We start from the raw sequence: 18305 nt of genomic DNA on the forward strand, positions 1-18305 counted from the left end.
AGTGCTAGTTCAAAAGGGTCCAGAGTAGGGGTGGCCTGAGCTAGCATTTTGAAGGAGCAAGGAGAGGGGTTAGGGTGAATCCTCATTTTGGAAAAAGATAGATGTGTAGGTTAATACTACAATAATACAAGGGTTCAATCCATTGTGCCAGGTTTTTCCAGCAGGATAAACTCAGGAGCCAATGAGCTGGAGCCAAGTGGGAGAGACCGCCTCTAAGAGATTGAACCCTCCTTCCGCCAGTCGATCTGGTCCCATTCCTTTCGTTGATTGGTTGAGAATACCAATCCGTCGAGGAAGCGTAGTGTTGCGGCCAATTGACGTGGAGATGCACACTTGAGGCGGGAGCCAGGCCAAAGCGAATTTTCTGATTGGCTCTGGCCCGTGGGTTGCTGGGGAGAGGCGCCGAGAGGCGGGCGGGAGTCCCTAGGGCAGGCGCTGATTGGCTGAGGTGAGAGTACCTCTTCTTCCGATGATTCGGCTCTTCTCGGCTCAGTCTCAGTGAAGCGTCTGTAGCCGTCGTTTGAGTCGTCGCTGCCGCTGCCTCGCGGATCAGGAGCCAACGTCTCCTGCCCGCTCACCGCACGGGTGCCGCTGGGAGGAAGCGACAGGGAGGCTGCCTGCGGGTTTGTCGCCGCTGCTCGACACCCCGCCCGGGAGAGCCGAGCCCGGGTCCAGACGGTCTACTGCCATCCCTCGTAGCCGTTACCCTTGGGCTGCCACAGCCGCCGGCCGGGAGAGGCACGCGCCATGGCCTCCGGAGCTGAGTGAGTGTGTGTGTGCGCGCGCCCGCCCGCCCGCCGCGGGTGCGCGCACAGGGGGGCCCTTCAGCGCTGGGTAGGCCCGGGTGGACCTGGCCGTGGGCGCGTCTAGGAGGTGGAGACCGGGAAAGAGGGAGACATGGAAGGAAGGAGACGAGAGGACGGGAGCGAAGGAGGGGCCGGCTGGGCCAGGCTACGCACCCGTGCGCCCCCTAGGCGGGGTTTGCGTTGGGCCCGGGTCGGGGCCTGGGCCAGATCGTGCTGTGTCATGCAGGCCCGGCCGACCTGATTGTCTCCCTTGGAACGGCCATGCGGGCCTAGTGAGGTCTGCTGGCCCACACTGCCGGCGCGGAGCCCTGGGGCCTTGAGCCCCCGCGCCCCCCCGCGCCTCGGCCTACCACCCGCTGGAGGCCTTTGGTTCCGGGAGAGAGCAGGCCCCAACGCCCTGACTGGGCCCGGTGGGCGTGGACTTTGGGCCGGGTGAAGGCCTTCGGAGCCGGAGACAGAGGCGGAGGCCGTAGCGGGGGAGGCCCGGCGAGCTCAGGGGAGCTCTCGGCGCTTTTGGAGCCGAGTCCGCCGCGGCCGCGGTGAGCATCCTGTGCCACCTGAGTATGAGGGAGAGAGGCCCTGCCTTTCGCTCTGGCCTTGTTCACAGGAGAAAGCTTTAGTCAGTTTTCCTTGATGTCATGAAATAGGCGTAGGGAGAAAGGGACTTTTTGTTTACTATTTTAGGTTCTTGCTATATCGTTCGAATATGAGTTCGTATTTTCTAGGCCTTCCTAGATTTCAGCCCTCGTGGTGTGTAGATTAGAGTTGCTCTAACTCTCCCAAAACACACGGTTTCCGCCCCCCCCCCCCCCCCCAAATCTGCTATGTTGAGAAATCCTGGGCCCTCCACCCTGAGGAAAGCATCCGATAAAATCTGGCCCCTCTGTCCACTGAATTTAGAATCAAGAGCTTTACATACTGGGGGGAAGGGAGGAGACACCGCCATCCTATGGAAACTCCTCTATGCAAATCACCTTCCTGACTCAAAGAGATTTTTTGTTTTTGGTGTGTTCCTTTATTTTCAAGTTTCTGAATCTAGATGAAGTATTACTCAGTCATCTATTTAAAAGGTCCACTTACTAATACTTAAAACTTAGGTTATCCAGTCAGTCTTTCGTTTTCAAAACGAAAACTAAAAATTCAAAATTAGTGGAACCTGGCAGCATGGATGGTTTCTAATCTCTAGGTCATCATCTTAATGACTCTTACCTGAACTCTCCCTCCAAGTCCCCTGTGGTCCTTTGGGATTCTGGAAAGGACCTGACTCATGCAGAAGACAATAGGAGGTGTCTCCAAAGAGCCTCCAGACTGCTGTTGGGCGATATTCAGGCTGAATTCTCTTAGACCTTCCTACCTTTTATCAGTAGATAGATGTGGGATTAAAGATCTTTATCTTAAGACAGGTGGGGAACCTTTTTTCTGTCAACAGCTATTTGGATGTTTATAATATTTCTGGGTCATACAAAATTACCAACTGAAAGATTAGCCTGCTATATTTGGTCAAACATTTAATTAACTCACTCCTAATGCCTTGGCTGTGCCAGACCAAATTATTTCTTTTTTGTTTTTTAATTTATTGATTTTTTACAGAGGGGAAGGGAGAGGAATAGAGAGCTAGAAACATCATGAGAGAGAAACATGGACCAGCTGCCTCCTGCACACCCCCCACCGGGGATGTGCCTGCAACCAATGTACATGCCTCTGACCGGAATCGAACCTGGGACCCTTCAGTCCGAAGACTGACGCTCTATCCACTGAGCCAAACCGGTTTCGGTCCAAATGATTTCTTGGGCCTTACGGCCCTCAGGCCGGATGTTCCCCACCCCTGTTAAGGGAAGAGTATACCACTCATCTCCAATGCCAGGGTCCAGAATGGTAGGCAGATTGGAGCTATTTTTAGAATGTAGCCTTGGGGTTAAAACACAAACTGATGATTAGAGGCAACTTATTTTTTTTTTCAGTACCGGTTCTATAGGTTAGGCAGGAAGATGGGCAGCCCTTGGAGGGTATTTTGAAGTCTGAGGGAGAGGGAGAATTGATGGGTTTAAATTGCCCTCAGATGTCACATTGACCATGGTTGCCCTCCAGGGTATTGATAAGCATTGGGAAAACTTGTCTACTCTGCAGCTTATGCCCAAAGTGCCACACTTTTGGGTTTGGGGAGGCAAGTTTAAGCCTAGGAAACTCCACTCTTGGAAACTAGTTTAAAGGTGATGATTAAAGATGCAACCTGTGTAAGAGGATCAGCAGAAAACCTTTAATTTTATTAGAGAACGGGATTTGTATTTCTTTTGGGTATATCAGGACCAAAATATGTAAAAACCGCATAACTCCACAGTGCGTATTCTGGAGCATAGGCATCTCTTTTCTTGCAAGTTGTGAAGACATTTCTAATAGAAATACTATTTTGTTTTGTTTTGTTGACTGATAAGTCCCTGGATCCCAGAACAGTGCCTGGCATATAATACATATACTCGTTAATTTGTTGAATGGAGAAATAATTCATGGAAGACATTCTTTTTTATGTATTTCTTCACTTCCTCCATTATCTGGCCTCCCTATTAGTAAGGCACATGTTTTCTTGAGCCTTACTAATAGGAGGTAGTTCTTCAAAGGGGGAGAGCCCACCAAATTGAGTTAGTGAAGGCTGGAGAATAAGCTAGGTAAAAAATTGGTGTCCAGGAAATATTTGAAACTGGACAGTTTATTATTTTTTGTTTGTCCTCACCCAAGGGTATTTTTCCATTTATTTATTTTTATTTTTATTTATTTTATTTTATTATTTTTTTTTTTTAGAGAGAGGAGGGAAGTGGAGAGAGAGAAACTGAAACATCGATGTGAAAGTGAAACACATCACATCGATTGTTTGCTTCCTGCATGTGCCCAAACTGGGGCGGGGATTGAACCTGCAACCCAGGTATGTGCCCTTGACTGGCAATGGAATCTACCTTTTGGTGCATAGGTCCACCACACTCTAACCACTAAGCAACACCAATCAGCGCGAAACTGGACAGTTTAAAGTGGTTTAGACTCAAGCAACCTTGATTTGGGTGAAAGGGATTTGGATTTGCTCCATGTCTCAGCATTTCTTAGTTTTGAGTTTTTTTTTAAATCCTCACCTGAGGACATGCTTAGTGAGAAGGAGGGAGAAACATCAGTGTGAGAGAAGCATCAATCAGTTGCCTCCCATAGATGCCCCAACCAGGGATAGAACCAGCAACCCAGGTATGTGCCCTGTCTGGAAATCAGAACAGGCAATCTTTTGGTGCACAGGATGACATTCAACCAACTGAGCCACTCTAGCAGGGTGGTTTTGACTTTTGAACCAACTCCATGGAGTTGTATGTCTTACAGAGATTACTGTTTGAGCTTAATCCTCTTTCTGAAGGTTCTAGATCTGTTCCTGTTTTTGTTGTTTTTAATATGGTGGTATTTAAGTTTGACATTTCTGTGGTATATAGAAAGCTCTGGCACTCAGCAGATTTAAAGGAGGGTAGTGCTAATTTTGCTTCATATGTCCCTAGCCTTGCTTGGTGGTACTTGGGGCCTCACTGAATCCTAAGAGAAGTTGTCTAGCTCACTTCATTCTTTGCCTTTCCCTTTCCCTTCTCCTCTCTCCCTTTGCCTTCAGAAGCAATACCATTAGCTTCCTCACTCCCAAGGCTCCAAGGGCCCTTCTTTTATAACTTATTTCCTAAACCCATTTCTTTTTTTTTTTCTTCTTTTTTTAAAATATATTTTATTGATTTTTTACAGAGAGGAAGAGAGAGGGATAGAGTTAGAAACATCGATGAGAGAGAAACATCGATCAGCTGCCTCTTGCACACCCCCTACTGGGGATGTGCCCGCAACCAAGGTACATGCCCTTGACCGGAATCGAACCTGGGACCCTTGAGTCCGAAGGCCGACGCTCTATCCACTGAGCCAAACCGGTTTCGGCCCTAAACCCATTTCTTATAGAAATTACTTTTTCTGCTTCTGTGATTTTATAAGTAAGTGTTCTCTTACCAAAAAAAAGGGTTAGCAAAGAAAGGGCTTGTGCTTTGTTTGGCAGTGCTAATTAACTGTAGTGACCATTAATATTATGTGCCAGGCATTGTGTTGAACATTTTGCATTCATTATCTCACTTAGGACAATAATCCTGAGGTAGATACTACTATATCCCCATTTCACAGATTAGGAAATCAACTTTCAAAGAGGTTAAATAACTTGGCCAAGATCAAAGTTAAGTAATGGTAGGGTTGGAATTCAGGCCCAGCAGGTCTGACTGCAGAGCCTCTCTTAACCACTATTCTATCCTAAGACTGTTTTCATTTCTGTAATTGTATTTAATCTCCACTTGTATTTCACCTTTTTAGGTCATGGTTGGTTTTTTTGTTTGTTTGTTTTTAATTCTTTATTGTTTAAAGTGTTGCATATAGTATTACATATGACTCTTTTTTCTCCCCATTGACCTCTCCCCGGCCATCTCCACCCCCCCAGCACATGCCCTCACCGCCCTAGTGTTTGTGTCCATTGGTTATGCTTATATACATGCATACAAGTCCTTTGGTTGATCTCTTACCCCCCACCTCCCAGGCCATAGTTTTTTGACCCTTGGGCTTTATAGCTGGCATACTAGCATCCAAGAGCTACTGGAATGGGAATTGTAATATGTGCTAGGTATTACTCATGACCTTGGCTGAACTTCCACTTCATCTACTCACTATTTCTTTTCAAGTGTAAGTTTTAGAAATTGGTGGGGTCCCCGGGGCTGGAGTATGTATTGGGACTGACTTCAGTTTCTCTTTCTAGTTCAAAAGGTGATGACTTATCAACAGCCATTCTTAAACAAAAGAATCGTCCCAATCGGTTAATTGTCGATGAAGCCATCAATGAGGACAACAGTGTGGTGTCCTTGTCCCAGGTAAGTTAGGTCCACAGTCCGGTCTTTCCTTATTTCACTTAACCTGAGGGTTTTTCCCAGGATTCTTTTCTCATTTTTCTTGCAGTGACCACAAATAGAGTGGGGTTTACTGGGAATCCCAACCTCCAGGGCTGCTCCTTACCCCCTGGCCCAGTGACCCAAAGGCCTTAACCTTGTTTCCTCAGCCCAAGATGGATGAGCTGCAGTTGTTCCGAGGTGATACAGTGTTGCTGAAAGGAAAGAAGAGGCGGGAAGCTGTGTGCATTGTGCTTTCTGATGACACATGTTCTGATGAGAAGATTCGAATGAATAGAGTTGTTCGGAATAACCTTCGCGTACGCCTAGGGGATGTTATCAGGTGTGTGTGGGGTTCTTGGCCCCTCAGGGATGGGAGGCCAGAGATAGCCTGCCTTATAGGCAGGACCCCTATGAAGGCCTTGGCAGCTGCAGGTATTAGAAGCCTCCTAACCATGGAAAGATTTATGTATCAGAGTTGGTTTTAGGCTTTGGTTTTGCCTTCCTGGGACTTTAAAATCTGCTTCTGCTTGACTGTTGGGACAAATTGGCATTTCTATGACTTTCTTAATGCCTTTTTTTCTTTATTATTTTCTATAAGAGGTATAACTTATCACACCTTAGACCCTGGTTTAGGATGCCATTTGAGGGTGTGTATCTGCCAAATAACCTTACTACTGTGTTAGATTAATGATTTGTGTTAGGGCTCAGATAAGGTGGGAGAATGGGTGTGGAAGTTGAACTCCTAGCAGGTCTTTTTAAGGATCCAAATTAATCTAGGAGAGAAGCATAGTTTGAGCTAAAACCAGGATAGCTTCCGTCTGACTGATTTTGGACTTAACTTTAGGCAAGAGGCTTTTCTCATCTTGGAGTCATATTTAGCTACTGCTACCCAACCACCTGTTAACTGGCCATGAATATCAGACTTCTGATTCTTTTTTAAGATTTCTAGGTTTCGTGTAGATTTCCTGGAGGGTCTTAGTCACTTTTCTCAAGGTGCTCTGACCACCTGACTTGAGATTATTTTTTCATTTCTGTTTCTCTGACCCTGACACTTAACAGGCTAAGTCCTCCCTTTTCAATATTGGGTCACCAATATCCAGAATGGGTCATCCTTGGATCTCTCTCACTGAAGACTATCTCTCCCGTCGTCTTTGTAGGGGTTCCAGATGTGTGGGTCTTCCTTTTAGTTCACTGATTGGGAGCGGGCAGCCCCACTATTGGCTTCTACCCTTCCCTGAGTGTGACCTTTCTTAGTTCTGCTTGGCTGTTCCTTTGTCCTCATTCCCAGTCTATCCTGCCTCTCTTCACCTAAAGCCATCCCTGCCTTTTCTCTTTCGCTCGCCATCAGCTCTCTGTGCCAGGCCCTTTCGGACACCCAGTGCTTGGGGCTGCAGTGTGGTTGGTAATGTGGAGTCTGCTTGTCATCCTCAGCATCCAGCCATGCCCTGATGTGAAGTATGGCAAACGCATCCATGTGCTACCCATCGATGACACGGTGGAAGGTATCACTGGCAATCTCTTTGAGGTATACCTTAAGCCATACTTCCTGGAAGCTTATCGACCTATCCGGAAAGGTGAGAGACAATTTTAGAGACTGAGCTTAAGATGGCTGTTTGTGGGGATACTAGTCAACCTTAGAACATCTGTCTCAGTCTCATAGCCTCCTAATAAAAGGGTAATATGCAAATTAACTGTCACTCCATCACAACAATGGTGGTGCCCAGTCCTCTCGGCCCCACTGGAGTCCCCCAATCCCAGGGGCGCAGCTGCTGAGAGTGGGCAGCGTGAGCAGCCTGGTGGAATGCTTGCTTCGTTGCTGCCCGGCCGCAGATGGGCCAAGGAGAGCCTCTGGGCAGTGGGTGCGGAGTAGCCAGGCCCCGCAGAGAGCTACTGGTGCACGGATTTGTGTGCAGGGCTACTAATGTGTGTATACATGTGTACTTTCTCCTTCCCCCTGCCCTCCCTCCCACTCCCCTAGTTACCCCATTCCCACTCCCTGCTCCAGGAGAGTAAACTGTCTTTCCTTAAATCTCTGGGCCATTTTGGCTGTGTCACAGTCAAGAGTATTTAATGTTTAGCACAGCTCTACCATTGGTGGGTGTTGTAAAAGCTTGGGTGCCTGAACCCCAGAAGTCAAAACCTTATGGGCTTCTGGCACATCACATTGTTCACTGTCCCTCTTGAGAGTCAGAAGGACACTTCACAGGCTAGCTTTTCTCCTCTTGCCTCATGTTTAACAGAATCATGGGGGTGGGGAGACAATATCTAGTGAATTTGGCATTCTAGACTCCAGATTCTGATGAATAATTCTTCCTTAGTCTTATAGTTGACACCTCTAACTGCCCTCATGCTGATTGTTCTCATAGGAGACATTTTCCTTGTCCGGGGTGGAATGCGTGCTGTGGAGTTCAAAGTAGTGGAGACAGATCCCAGCCCTTACTGCATTGTTGCTCCAGACACAGTGATCCACTGTGAAGGGGAGCCTATCAAACGAGAGGTGAGTCCTCTTCTGATCCCAATACTGGACTACATGATACTCAGTGGGACAGTCATGTGATGGTTATCAAGCAGGGTGCTCTTTGGAATTAAGCTTCTTACAGAGATGGGAAACCTCTCAGTTATTCATTTCTGGGCTTAGGTGTTTCTTCGAAGTATCTGGTACCAGTAACTTAAAAAATCTAGTTTGAACCAAAAGGATCTAAGTAGTCAGACTATATTTTGAAGAAGTGATGCTGATGATGGAGCTGGAATTTCCGTTTTCCAGAATTTCTAGCTTCACGTCTTAGGGGAGCCCTTCCCAGTAGACTGAAGGCAGTGTGAGAGGGAAAAGCTGTGCTAGAAATCTTTGCCTTGGGATTTTGAGTTGTTCTTTGAGGCACAGTCCCCTTAGAGGACAGTCTTCAATTACAGCAGATTTTCCCACACCAGATTGTGGAAGGATTTGAAGAGACTCTGCTTTTGCTGATGATAATATCCCTGCCTTCTCCTTTGTCTCCTCCATATACAGGATGAGGAAGAGTCCTTGAATGAAGTAGGCTATGATGACATTGGTGGCTGCAGGAAACAGCTAGCTCAGATAAAAGAGATGGTGGAGCTGCCCTTAAGACATCCTGCCCTATTTAAGGCAATTGGTGTGAAGGTGAGCATCTGGGGCTCTGAGGGATATAGTCTAGGGTGGTGATTAATATATATAAAATAACTTTAAAGATGTAAAAGCTATTCTTATGAACCCTATAAAAACAAGTCTCACCATAGTTTGCTAACTGGTCTAGAAGAGTGCTGCCCAATAGAAGTAGAAGTTAAGGAAATTTGCAGTGTTAAGGGTCCTGACTCTCAAACATTTGAGAACTGCTGGTCTAGAATGGAACTTCCCAACCATTTCCATGTCATGGGATATACTGAAGATGAAATTATTATCCCTTCCCTTAGTATGCACCATATAAATAACTTTATCTTTTTTTTTTTTTTTTTAACTTTATCTTTCGTGTGGGCACTTACCATGTGTTGCCTGTGGATGAGGCCACAGAAAAGACAGCTTCAAATAGGAAAACTTGGGATTGGCGGTAAAGAAAAGCATTCTAACATAATAAATCCTGAAGGGTTGATTACTGAAGTGATTGAGTCTCTGGCAACACTTTTTCTTGAAAATGTATTTTTAATGATTTCAGAGAGGAAGGGAGAAAGAGATAGAAATATTAATAATTAGAGAGAATTGTTGATTGGCTGCCTCCTGCACACCCCACACTGGGGATCGAGCCATAACCCGGGCATATGCCTGACCAAGAATCGAACTGTGACCTTCTAGTTCCGTGGTCGGCATACTGCGGCTCGCAAGCCACATGCGGCTCTTTGGCCCCTTGAGTGTGACTCTTTCACAAAATACCACGGCCTGGGCGAGTCTATTTTGAAGAAGTGGCGTTAGAAGAAGTTTAAGTTTAAAAATTTTGGCTCTCAAAAGAAATTTCAATCGTTGTACTGTTGATATTTGGCTCTGTTGACTAATGAGTTTGCCAACCACTGTCCTAGTTCATAGGTCCACACTCAACCACTGAGCCATGCCGGCCTGGCTCTGGCAACACTCTTTTGAGTAAGCTACCAGTAATTTAAAAAATCTTGGTCTATCTAAAGTCAAGTTCTTGGCCTAATGGCCTCTTGCTTTTGTCTAATGCCAGGATCTTTATACTCAGTTGCACTGGTTTCTTGGTTTTCTCTGCCCTTTATTTCCTATCTATGCTAATAAAAGGGTAATATGCTAATTAGACTGGATTGACCAGACATCTTCCAGACAAAGCCACGGTGGTGGGGGGCCGAGGCAGAGGTGGTTAGGGGTGATCAGGCCAGCAGGGGAGCAAGCAGTTAGGGGGCGATCAGGCCAGCAGGCAGAGGCGGTTAGGAGCCAGCGGTCCCAGATTGTGAAAGGGATGTCTGACTGCCCCCAAGGGGTCCCAGTTTGGAGAGTGTGCAGGCTGGGCTAAATTTTGTGCACTAGGCCTCTAGTGCAAGTTATAATCATAGATGTTAGCCTTCTATCAGTATTTTCCCTGCTGATAAGGGGAGTGAGTGTGACCTGAAGGAAGCTGTCTTTCCAGCAGCTATGGCTAAGGACTCAATTTTACTGGTGTCAGGGTTGAGCTGTGATCCTCACCCTCAGTAAAACCCTAGTTAAGCCATGTTAGGCTGGATGGGGTTGGGAGAAAGTGGGAGTCAGAACCTAATTATATTCTCTGTACTGGTCCTCAGCCTCCTCGGGGAATCCTGCTCTATGGACCTCCTGGGACCGGGAAGACTCTGATTGCTCGAGCTGTGGCAAATGAGACAGGGGCCTTCTTCTTTTTGATCAATGGTAGGAAACTTGGTTCACCTTGAGTTTGGCTGGACGTAATTCTGAGCTTAGCATGACCCAGTCTCCTGAGCTGGATAAACCATGGACATATTTATTTGCACACATGCTCTTGTGTACACTTTAGCATGTTTTTTTTCTGCTGGGATCCATTATCCTACATAATAAAAAGGTAATATGCAAATTGCATCACTCCGCTACGCCCACCATTGGGCCGGCTGGAGGCGCGGGGGGCGGGACTCAGGGTGGCCGATTGGCTGGCGGTAGGAGTGGGGGGCGGGGACTCGCGAGTCCCCGACCCCCGCTCCTTAGGCCGGTGCTGCGGAAGGACCCGTGGGGCCGGTGGAAGACTCTGGTGGCAGAACTCGGGGTGGCCGATTGCGTGGCTGCCGGCACTAGTTTTCCGCCAGCACCAGTTTTCCTCTGGCCACCCGCTGATCGGAGCGCCTCTAGATCGGAGTTCCTCTCGGGGTGGCCGATCATGCTGGCTGGAGGCACTCTGATTGGCGGGTGGCCAGAGGAAAACTGCTGATGGCGGAAAACTGGTGCCGGCAGCCAGGTGAAGGAAAAGTCTATTGCACGAAACTTCGTGCAACGGGCTTCTAGTAGACAAATAAGCAACAAGGGAAGATATTTTCCTCTTGTGCCCCCAATCTATACCTCTTTGAGAAAGATTATAAACAGGCTGAAAACATTTAGGGGGAGCAAGTTAGGATGGGAAATCAAAAAGTGTATGCTTATTTATTTTAGAGGGTTTTTGGGGAAGGTCAACTGGATCTAAAGAATGCTATTTAGCTGTTAGAGGTCCAACTGGTGTGCTGCTTCTCCTGCTCTGGCCAGAGGTCCTAGAGCATCTTCTGTCATCTTCACACTTTCATCTCAACTATGAGATAAGTGTACTAGTTCCCTTGGTTTCTCTCAGTCTGGCCTGTTGGTTATCCTGGGATAGTGGCTCATAGAGTCTGTGAAAAAGTAGGCAGAGGTTATCTACCATCTTGTCACCCAGGACCTGTATCTGGTCGTCTTAGCAAACAACATATCTGCTTTCATTTGGGAATGAGGAAGGATATAGTTTGTCATTGACTTTATTCTGAATCCTTTCAGGTCCTGAAATCATGAGCAAGTTGGCTGGTGAGTCTGAGAGCAACCTTCGTAAAGCCTTTGAGGAGGCTGAAAAGAATGCTCCTGCTATTATCTTCATTGATGAGCTGGATGCTATTGCTCCCAAAAGAGAAAAAGTAGGGCTTTAACCCAGGGGATTAGTGGGGGGTTGAAAGGTCTTGATTTCACTTCTGACCAGATATCCTGTCCTGACAGACCCATGGGGAGGTGGAACGGCGCATTGTATCACAATTGTTGACCCTTATGGATGGCCTTAAGCAGAGAGCACATGTGATCGTCATGGCAGCAACTAACAGACCTAACAGCATTGACCCAGCCCTACGGCGATTTGGTAAGGACCCCAAATTTCTTTAAACTCTGTCTTCGCTCATAGGGAGATCATAACTCTACTTGGCTAAATTTTTTTTCCTTTTTAAAATATTTTTTTTTATTGCTATCAGAGAAGAAGGGAGAGAGAAGCATCAATGATGAGAGAGAATCATTGATCAACTCCCTTCTGCAGGCCACCTACTGTGAATCGAGCTCAAAACTCAGGCATGTGCCCTAACTATGAATTGAACTTATGACCTCCTAGTTCATAGGTCAGTGCTCAACCACTGAGCCGGGCTTTGTTTAATCTTTTTAATCCCGCATCTGTCATTTATCTAAATCATCTAATCCTGCTCATTTCTTGAAGGTTTTTGTAGTGAAAGGGACTGGCTGTCCTTTCCCTTACTTCATGCCCTGTCTAGGGTGAGCTGTCCTGGTATGCCTGAAATGAAGGGTTTCCCAGGACGTGGGACACATGGGCGTTTGGAATGCTAACATCAGAACAATCCTGGGTGTAAACTAGGTTGGTTGGTCACGTTAGGCCTGTCCCTTCTTCCCTTTGGACCAGAAATAAGCCCTGTGTATATTCACGCGTTGTCCCACAGGTCGCTTTGACAGGGAGGTAGATATTGGAATCCCTGATGCTACAGGACGCTTGGAAATTCTTCAGATCCATACCAAGAACATGAAGCTGGCGGATGATGTGGACCTGGAACAGGTGGAGTAGTGATGAGAGCTGAACAGGAGTTTTAGGATATCTATTTCCAAGCAGTTGAAGGGAACTGTCTAGGAATATAAACTTAAGATGTGTGAGGAGACTGATTTTGATTTTGGGGCAGAGAAAAGGAAGTGATTTGAGATTGAATCCAGGAAACTAGAGTTGGCATATTTCTTGGTTGACGTTGTATTAGAGCAAACCAGAATTTTGGGGGCAGCTTTATTTCCAGGCCCCAAGTTCAGGTTTGAATACTTAAATCTGTCCTGTGAAAGGACTGCTAGTATGTGTTCTAGTAATTGGGAGGACCCAGAAATAGGAATCAGGGGAAGGGACTAGGATTCTGTTATCTTTGATCCTTTAAAGCAACCAGGTCTTAGAGACAGTATAGTAAGTAGAATTTCTCTCTGCAGGTAGCCAATGAGACTCATGGGCATGTGGGTGCTGACCTAGCAGCCTTGTGCTCTGAGGCCGCTCTGCAAGCCATCCGCAAGAAGATGGACCTTATTGACCTAGAGGATGAAACCATTGATGCTGAGGTCATGAACTCCCTGGCAGTTACTATGGATGACTTCCGGGTAAGGACTGCACTGCCATCTTAGGTCCACACATGTGCACTTTCATGCCTTCCCATGCAAATTTCATTTCCAATTTTACTTCTTTTTTTAGTGGGCCCTGAGCCAGAGCAACCCGTCAGCATTGCGGGAAACTGTGGTGGAAGTGCCACAGGTAACCTGGGAGGACATTGGGGGCCTGGAGGATGTGAAACGTGAGCTTCAGGAACTGGTCCAGGTAGGGTATCTTGGTTCAGGGTGAGTCATTGCTTAAATACTTTGTAATTGAACTGGCTAGTCTTGGGGTGTTGGCACATTCATTGCAGGAATTGTGAGAGAATAATTCAGGAATCTGCTATTCTCAGGTCTGAGGCACTAAAGGGGCCTGCTAGGGAAACTGGTTCTTTAACCAGGCGATGGTAGGGGTAGGCTTCTGTTTGGTTAGGTTTCTTTCAAACTGTAGAGGTATCCCTGAACCCTCTTTCTTTTTCCTTTTAGTATCCTGTGGAGCACCCAGACAAATTCCTCAAGTTTGGCATGACACCCTCCAAGGGAGTACTGTTCTATGGACCTCCTGGCTGTGGGAAAACCTTACTGGCCAAAGCCATTGCTAATGAATGCCAGGCTAACTTCATCTCCATCAAGGGTCCTGAGCTGCTCACCATGTGGTTTGGGGAGTCTGAGGCCAATGTCAGAGAAATCTTTGACAAGGTGAGCTATAAGCAGTTGGGCTATTTTATTCACTTGCTTGAAGGCAAGATAGAAATAGAGGCTGTTTTCTTTGGGAGAGTTAAAAACCTCTCATTCTGGCAGCTCAGCTGGAACAGTGAAGGTCTCTTTATTTTCCTTCTCAGATCTGAGAGACCAGTATACTAATGCTTGAGTCCATCTGTCCCTCCCATAGGCCCGCCAAGCTGCCCCCTGTGTACTGTTCTTTGATGAGCTGGATTCAATTGCCAAGGCCCGTGGTGGTAACATTGGAGATGGTGGTGGAGCTGCTGACCGAGTTATTAACCAGATCCTGACAGAAATGGATGGCATGTCCACAAAAAAGAATGTTTTTATCATTGGTGCGACCAATCGGCCTGACATCATTGATCCTGCCATCTTGCGACCTGGCCGCCTTGATCAACTCATCTATATCCCGCTACCTGATGAGAAGTCCCGTGTTGCCATCCTGAAGGCCAACCTGCGCAAGTCTCCAGTTGCCAAGGCAGGTGCAAGATCATGGGCCATGGGGACGTCTATGAGTCCTCAGGCTACTGTGGGGTGTGTTTGGTTTCCAGACAAGATTTCATTGGGATTTCTGGGATTAGGGTTGTAAAGGGAAGATGGAAGATTTGAGGGTATTAGGAGAATCTAGAATTGGGAATAAACAGTGGTGAAAGATGGGATAGATTGGAATTGGGAGTGCTGGAGTGGCTCAGAGATTGTGTTTGTATATCATGGGAGGAGAGACTAAATGCTAAGATACTCTACTTTTAGGATGTGGATTTGGAGTTCCTGGCTAAGATGACTAATGGCTTCTCTGGAGCTGACCTGACAGAGATATGTCAACGTGCTTGTAAGCTGGCCATTCGTGAATCCATCGAGAGTGAGATTAGGCGAGACCGTGAGAGGCAGACCAACCCATCAGCCATGGTGAGTTTGCATCCTTTCCCCAGATGTGCCAGTCATGGGGTGCTGGGGGATAATCCTCACCATGCCCTAGAACAGCGGTTTCCAACCTCTCGGACCTCACAGACCACAAGTGGCCCGCAGACCACCAGTTGGTGACCGATGCTCCAAAGGTTGTAAGGTTTTGAAAAGATCATCAGATTTAGGTATTTAGTAGGTCATGAAAGAGTAGCTGAGGGTTAACTTCAATTTGGGATTATAAATGGATGGATAGATGGATGCTTTCTCTACCTTTTGGAGGGGGTCTGTGACATCCCTCTTGTCTCCCATAAAAACTTAAAAAACTGATAAACTAATGCCAGGGAGCAGTCTTTTAAAAAAATATTTTTTTTTTATTGATTTCAGAGAGGAAGGGAGAGGGAGAAACAGAAACATCAATGATGAGAGAGAATCATTGATTGGCTGCTTCCTGCACACCCCGTACTGGGATTGAGCCTGCAATCTGAGCATACGCCCTTGACCAGAATCAAACCCAGGACCTTTTCGTCCGCAGGCCGACACTTATTTACTGAGTCAAACCAGCTAGGGCAGGGAGCAGTCTTTCTTTTTTTTTTTTTTTTTAATGTATTTTATTGATTTTTTACAGAGAGGAAGAGAGAGGATAGAGAGTTAGAAACATCGATCAGCTGCCTCTTGCACACCCCCCACTGGGGACGTGCCCGCAACCAAGGTACATGCCCTTGACCGGAACCGAACCTGGGACCCTTGAGTCCGCAGGCCGATTCTCTATCCACTGAGCCAAACCGGTTTCGGCAGCAGTCTTATAACTCACAGCAATTGGAGTGGCTTCTCAGTGGAAAAGATAGGATTTGAGCTGGGTTTTTAAAGGGAGAGTACAATTTGAATAAAGAAAATAAGCCCAAATAATCTGCTGCTAAGTAGGATTACAAAAATTGGGGAAACCCGGGTAAATTTAAGAGGGTATGTGTTACTGAAAGTGAGGCCACTAGGTAAGGTGTAATTCAGATGTAAACACTGAGAGGCGTTGATATTTTTCTTATTTATATTGTGTTAATCCTCATCCAAGAATATTTTTTCCATTGATTTTTAGAGAGAGAGTGGAAAGGAGGGGGAGAGACAAAGAGAAACATTGATGTGAGAGAGACACATCGATTGGTTGCCTCCCACACCCGCCCTGACTGGGGCCGTGGATCCAGTCTGCAACTGAGGTATGAGCCCTTGACTGGAATCGAACCTGTGACCCTTTATTCTGCTGGCTGACACTTTAACCACTGACCCAAACTAGCTATATTTTCTTTCTAAAACTTGGATTTACTGAGGCATAATCCACATATAGTAAAAATCCACTGTTTACATACTTTTTTGACAAATGTGTATAAGTTCTGTAACTATTACTACAGTAGAGATAGAAATTTCTGTCATCCCAAAAAGTTCCCTTGGACCATTTTAGTCAGTTACTCTTTTTAAAAATTATTTATTTTTGGGGTGTGTAATTAATCCTCACTCGAGGATATTTTTTCCATTTATTTTTAGGGAGGGAGGGAGAGGGAAGAGAGACACACACACATGTATTGGGATTGAGCCTGCAAACCAGGTACCTGTCTTTTACTGGATAGCAAACCTGTGACCCTTTGGTCTTCGGGCCAACGCTCTCACCACTGACCCACACCAGCCAGGGCAACCAGTTTCTTTTTTTTTTTACTACCCTAGGTTCCTGGCAGCCATTGATGTGATTTCTGTCCCTACAGTTTTGCCTTTTTCAGAATGTACTGACAGGTTTTTAAGCAGGGCAGTGATTCGGTTGTATTAAGATTGTCCTGGTGACTTGCTTAGGTTGTATTGGAGAGGCAGGAAGACCAATAGGTTACTGTGGTAATGAGGGGCAAGAAGGCCAGGGAAGGGATCCAGGCTGAGTCTTAACTATCCCTGGTGGTCTGTGTTTACCAACCCTTTAGGAGGTAGAAGAAGATGATCCAGTGCCTGAGATACGCCGAGATCACTTTGAGGAGGCCATGCGCTTTGCCCGCCGTTCTGTCAGTGACAATGATATTCGAAAATACGAGATGTTTGCTCAGACCCTTCAGCAGAGTCGGGGCTTTGGCAGTTTCAGGTAGGCGACAGTGGGCAATGCTTAAATTGCCTTGTGGAACTACACAACCAAGTTCGTGGGAGTCCTAAGGAGGCTAGAGGGGTAGTTGTGAAAATCCTATACAGGCCCTGTCCTAACCCCTATCTTTAAAAAAAAAACTTTTTTTTTTTTTTGCTTTTGTGCACAGATTCCCTTCAGGAAACCAGGGTGGAGCTGGCCCCAGCCAGGGCAGTGGAGGCGGCACAGGTGGCAGTGTATACACAGAAGACAATGATGATGACCTCTATGGCTAAGTGACGGTGGCCAGTGTGCTTCGAGCTGGCCCGCTGGACCTTGTTCCCTGAGGGTGGGGGCGCTTGCCCAGGAGGGACCAGGGGTGCGCCTGCGGCCTGTTCCATTCCTCAGTCTGAACAGTTTAGCTACAGTCAGACTCTGGGCAGGGGTTTCTGTTGAAAAAAAAAACAAACCACAAAACAAAAGCGATAAAATAAAAGCGATTTTCATTTGGGAGGCAGAGAGTGAATTACCAACAGAGAATTGGGCCTTGGGCCTACATCATTTCTCTTGTAGTTTGGGGCAGTGCAGGGATCCTGTGGGTGTGAACCAAGGCACTACTCCCCACAGTAAAGCAACTGCACTTCACTCAGTGCTTCTTGAGCCCTCCCTTCTTCCCCCTACCCAACCTGGGCAGGAGGATGAAGGGCCACAGTTGCTGGGTGTTTATATAGAGGGTAGGTTGATTTTATTTTACATGCTTTTGAGTTAATGTTGGAAAACTAATCACAAGAAGTTTCTAAACCAAAAATGACATGTTGTAAAAGGATAATAAACGTTGGATCAAAATGGAGCCTGAGTCCTGGCCCCTGTGCCTGTTTCTTTTTCTGGGAAGGGCCTTGGGCTACCCCTGACTGCCAAGGCATTCTTCCAATGTAAAATCCTATAAAATTCTGCTCTCTTCCCCTCCTGATTAACATGGGTATGATACTGCTGCCTAGCCCCAATGTCTTCAGTATCACTGGATAGGACCATGGTAGATGGAGGATAGCCTGATGGAGTTCCAGATATGGACAATGTGGCATCCTTTACCTACATTTGAGGTGGATGGTAAGGCTAGGTCTGCAGAGAGTCCCCTTTCCTGACCAAAGACTGGATTGGGGTTCCCTCCAAAAACCTTAAGGTTGCAAAAAGATAGAATCTCTGTCTCGAGGTGGATGTTCTTTTGGTGCATCAAAAAATCCCAAACATTTATTCTCCGGTTGAGGATCACTTACAATTGTGTCCACCTTTATTTTATGTAACTTGTATTA

General features: G+C 46.5%; 1 protein-coding gene across 1 annotated transcript; it reads left to right on the forward strand.

The window, feature by feature from the left end:
* The first annotated feature begins 461 nt into the window (after positions 1-461).
* Positions 462-17845, forward strand: VCP (valosin containing protein). The gene is made up of 17 exons (XM_079789986.1): positions 462-764; positions 5602-5713; positions 5899-6071; positions 7163-7305; positions 8098-8228; positions 8739-8870; positions 10472-10574; positions 11676-11809; positions 11889-12024; positions 12608-12720; positions 13131-13295; positions 13387-13509; positions 13770-13982; positions 14176-14484; positions 14757-14912; positions 16865-17019; positions 17186-17845. Exons 1-17 carry the CDS (start codon positions 748-750, stop codon positions 17289-17291), a joined length of 2421 nt encoding a protein of 806 aa, XP_079646112.1. The 5' UTR covers positions 462-747; the 3' UTR covers positions 17292-17845.
* Positions 17846-18305: the final 460 nt, after the last annotated feature.

The sequence above is a fragment of the Cnephaeus nilssonii genome (assembly GCF_951640355.1).
Source record: "Cnephaeus nilssonii genome assembly, chromosome: 14".
In the NCBI taxonomy this organism is placed as follows: Eukaryota; Metazoa; Chordata; class Mammalia; order Chiroptera; family Vespertilionidae; genus Cnephaeus; species Cnephaeus nilssonii.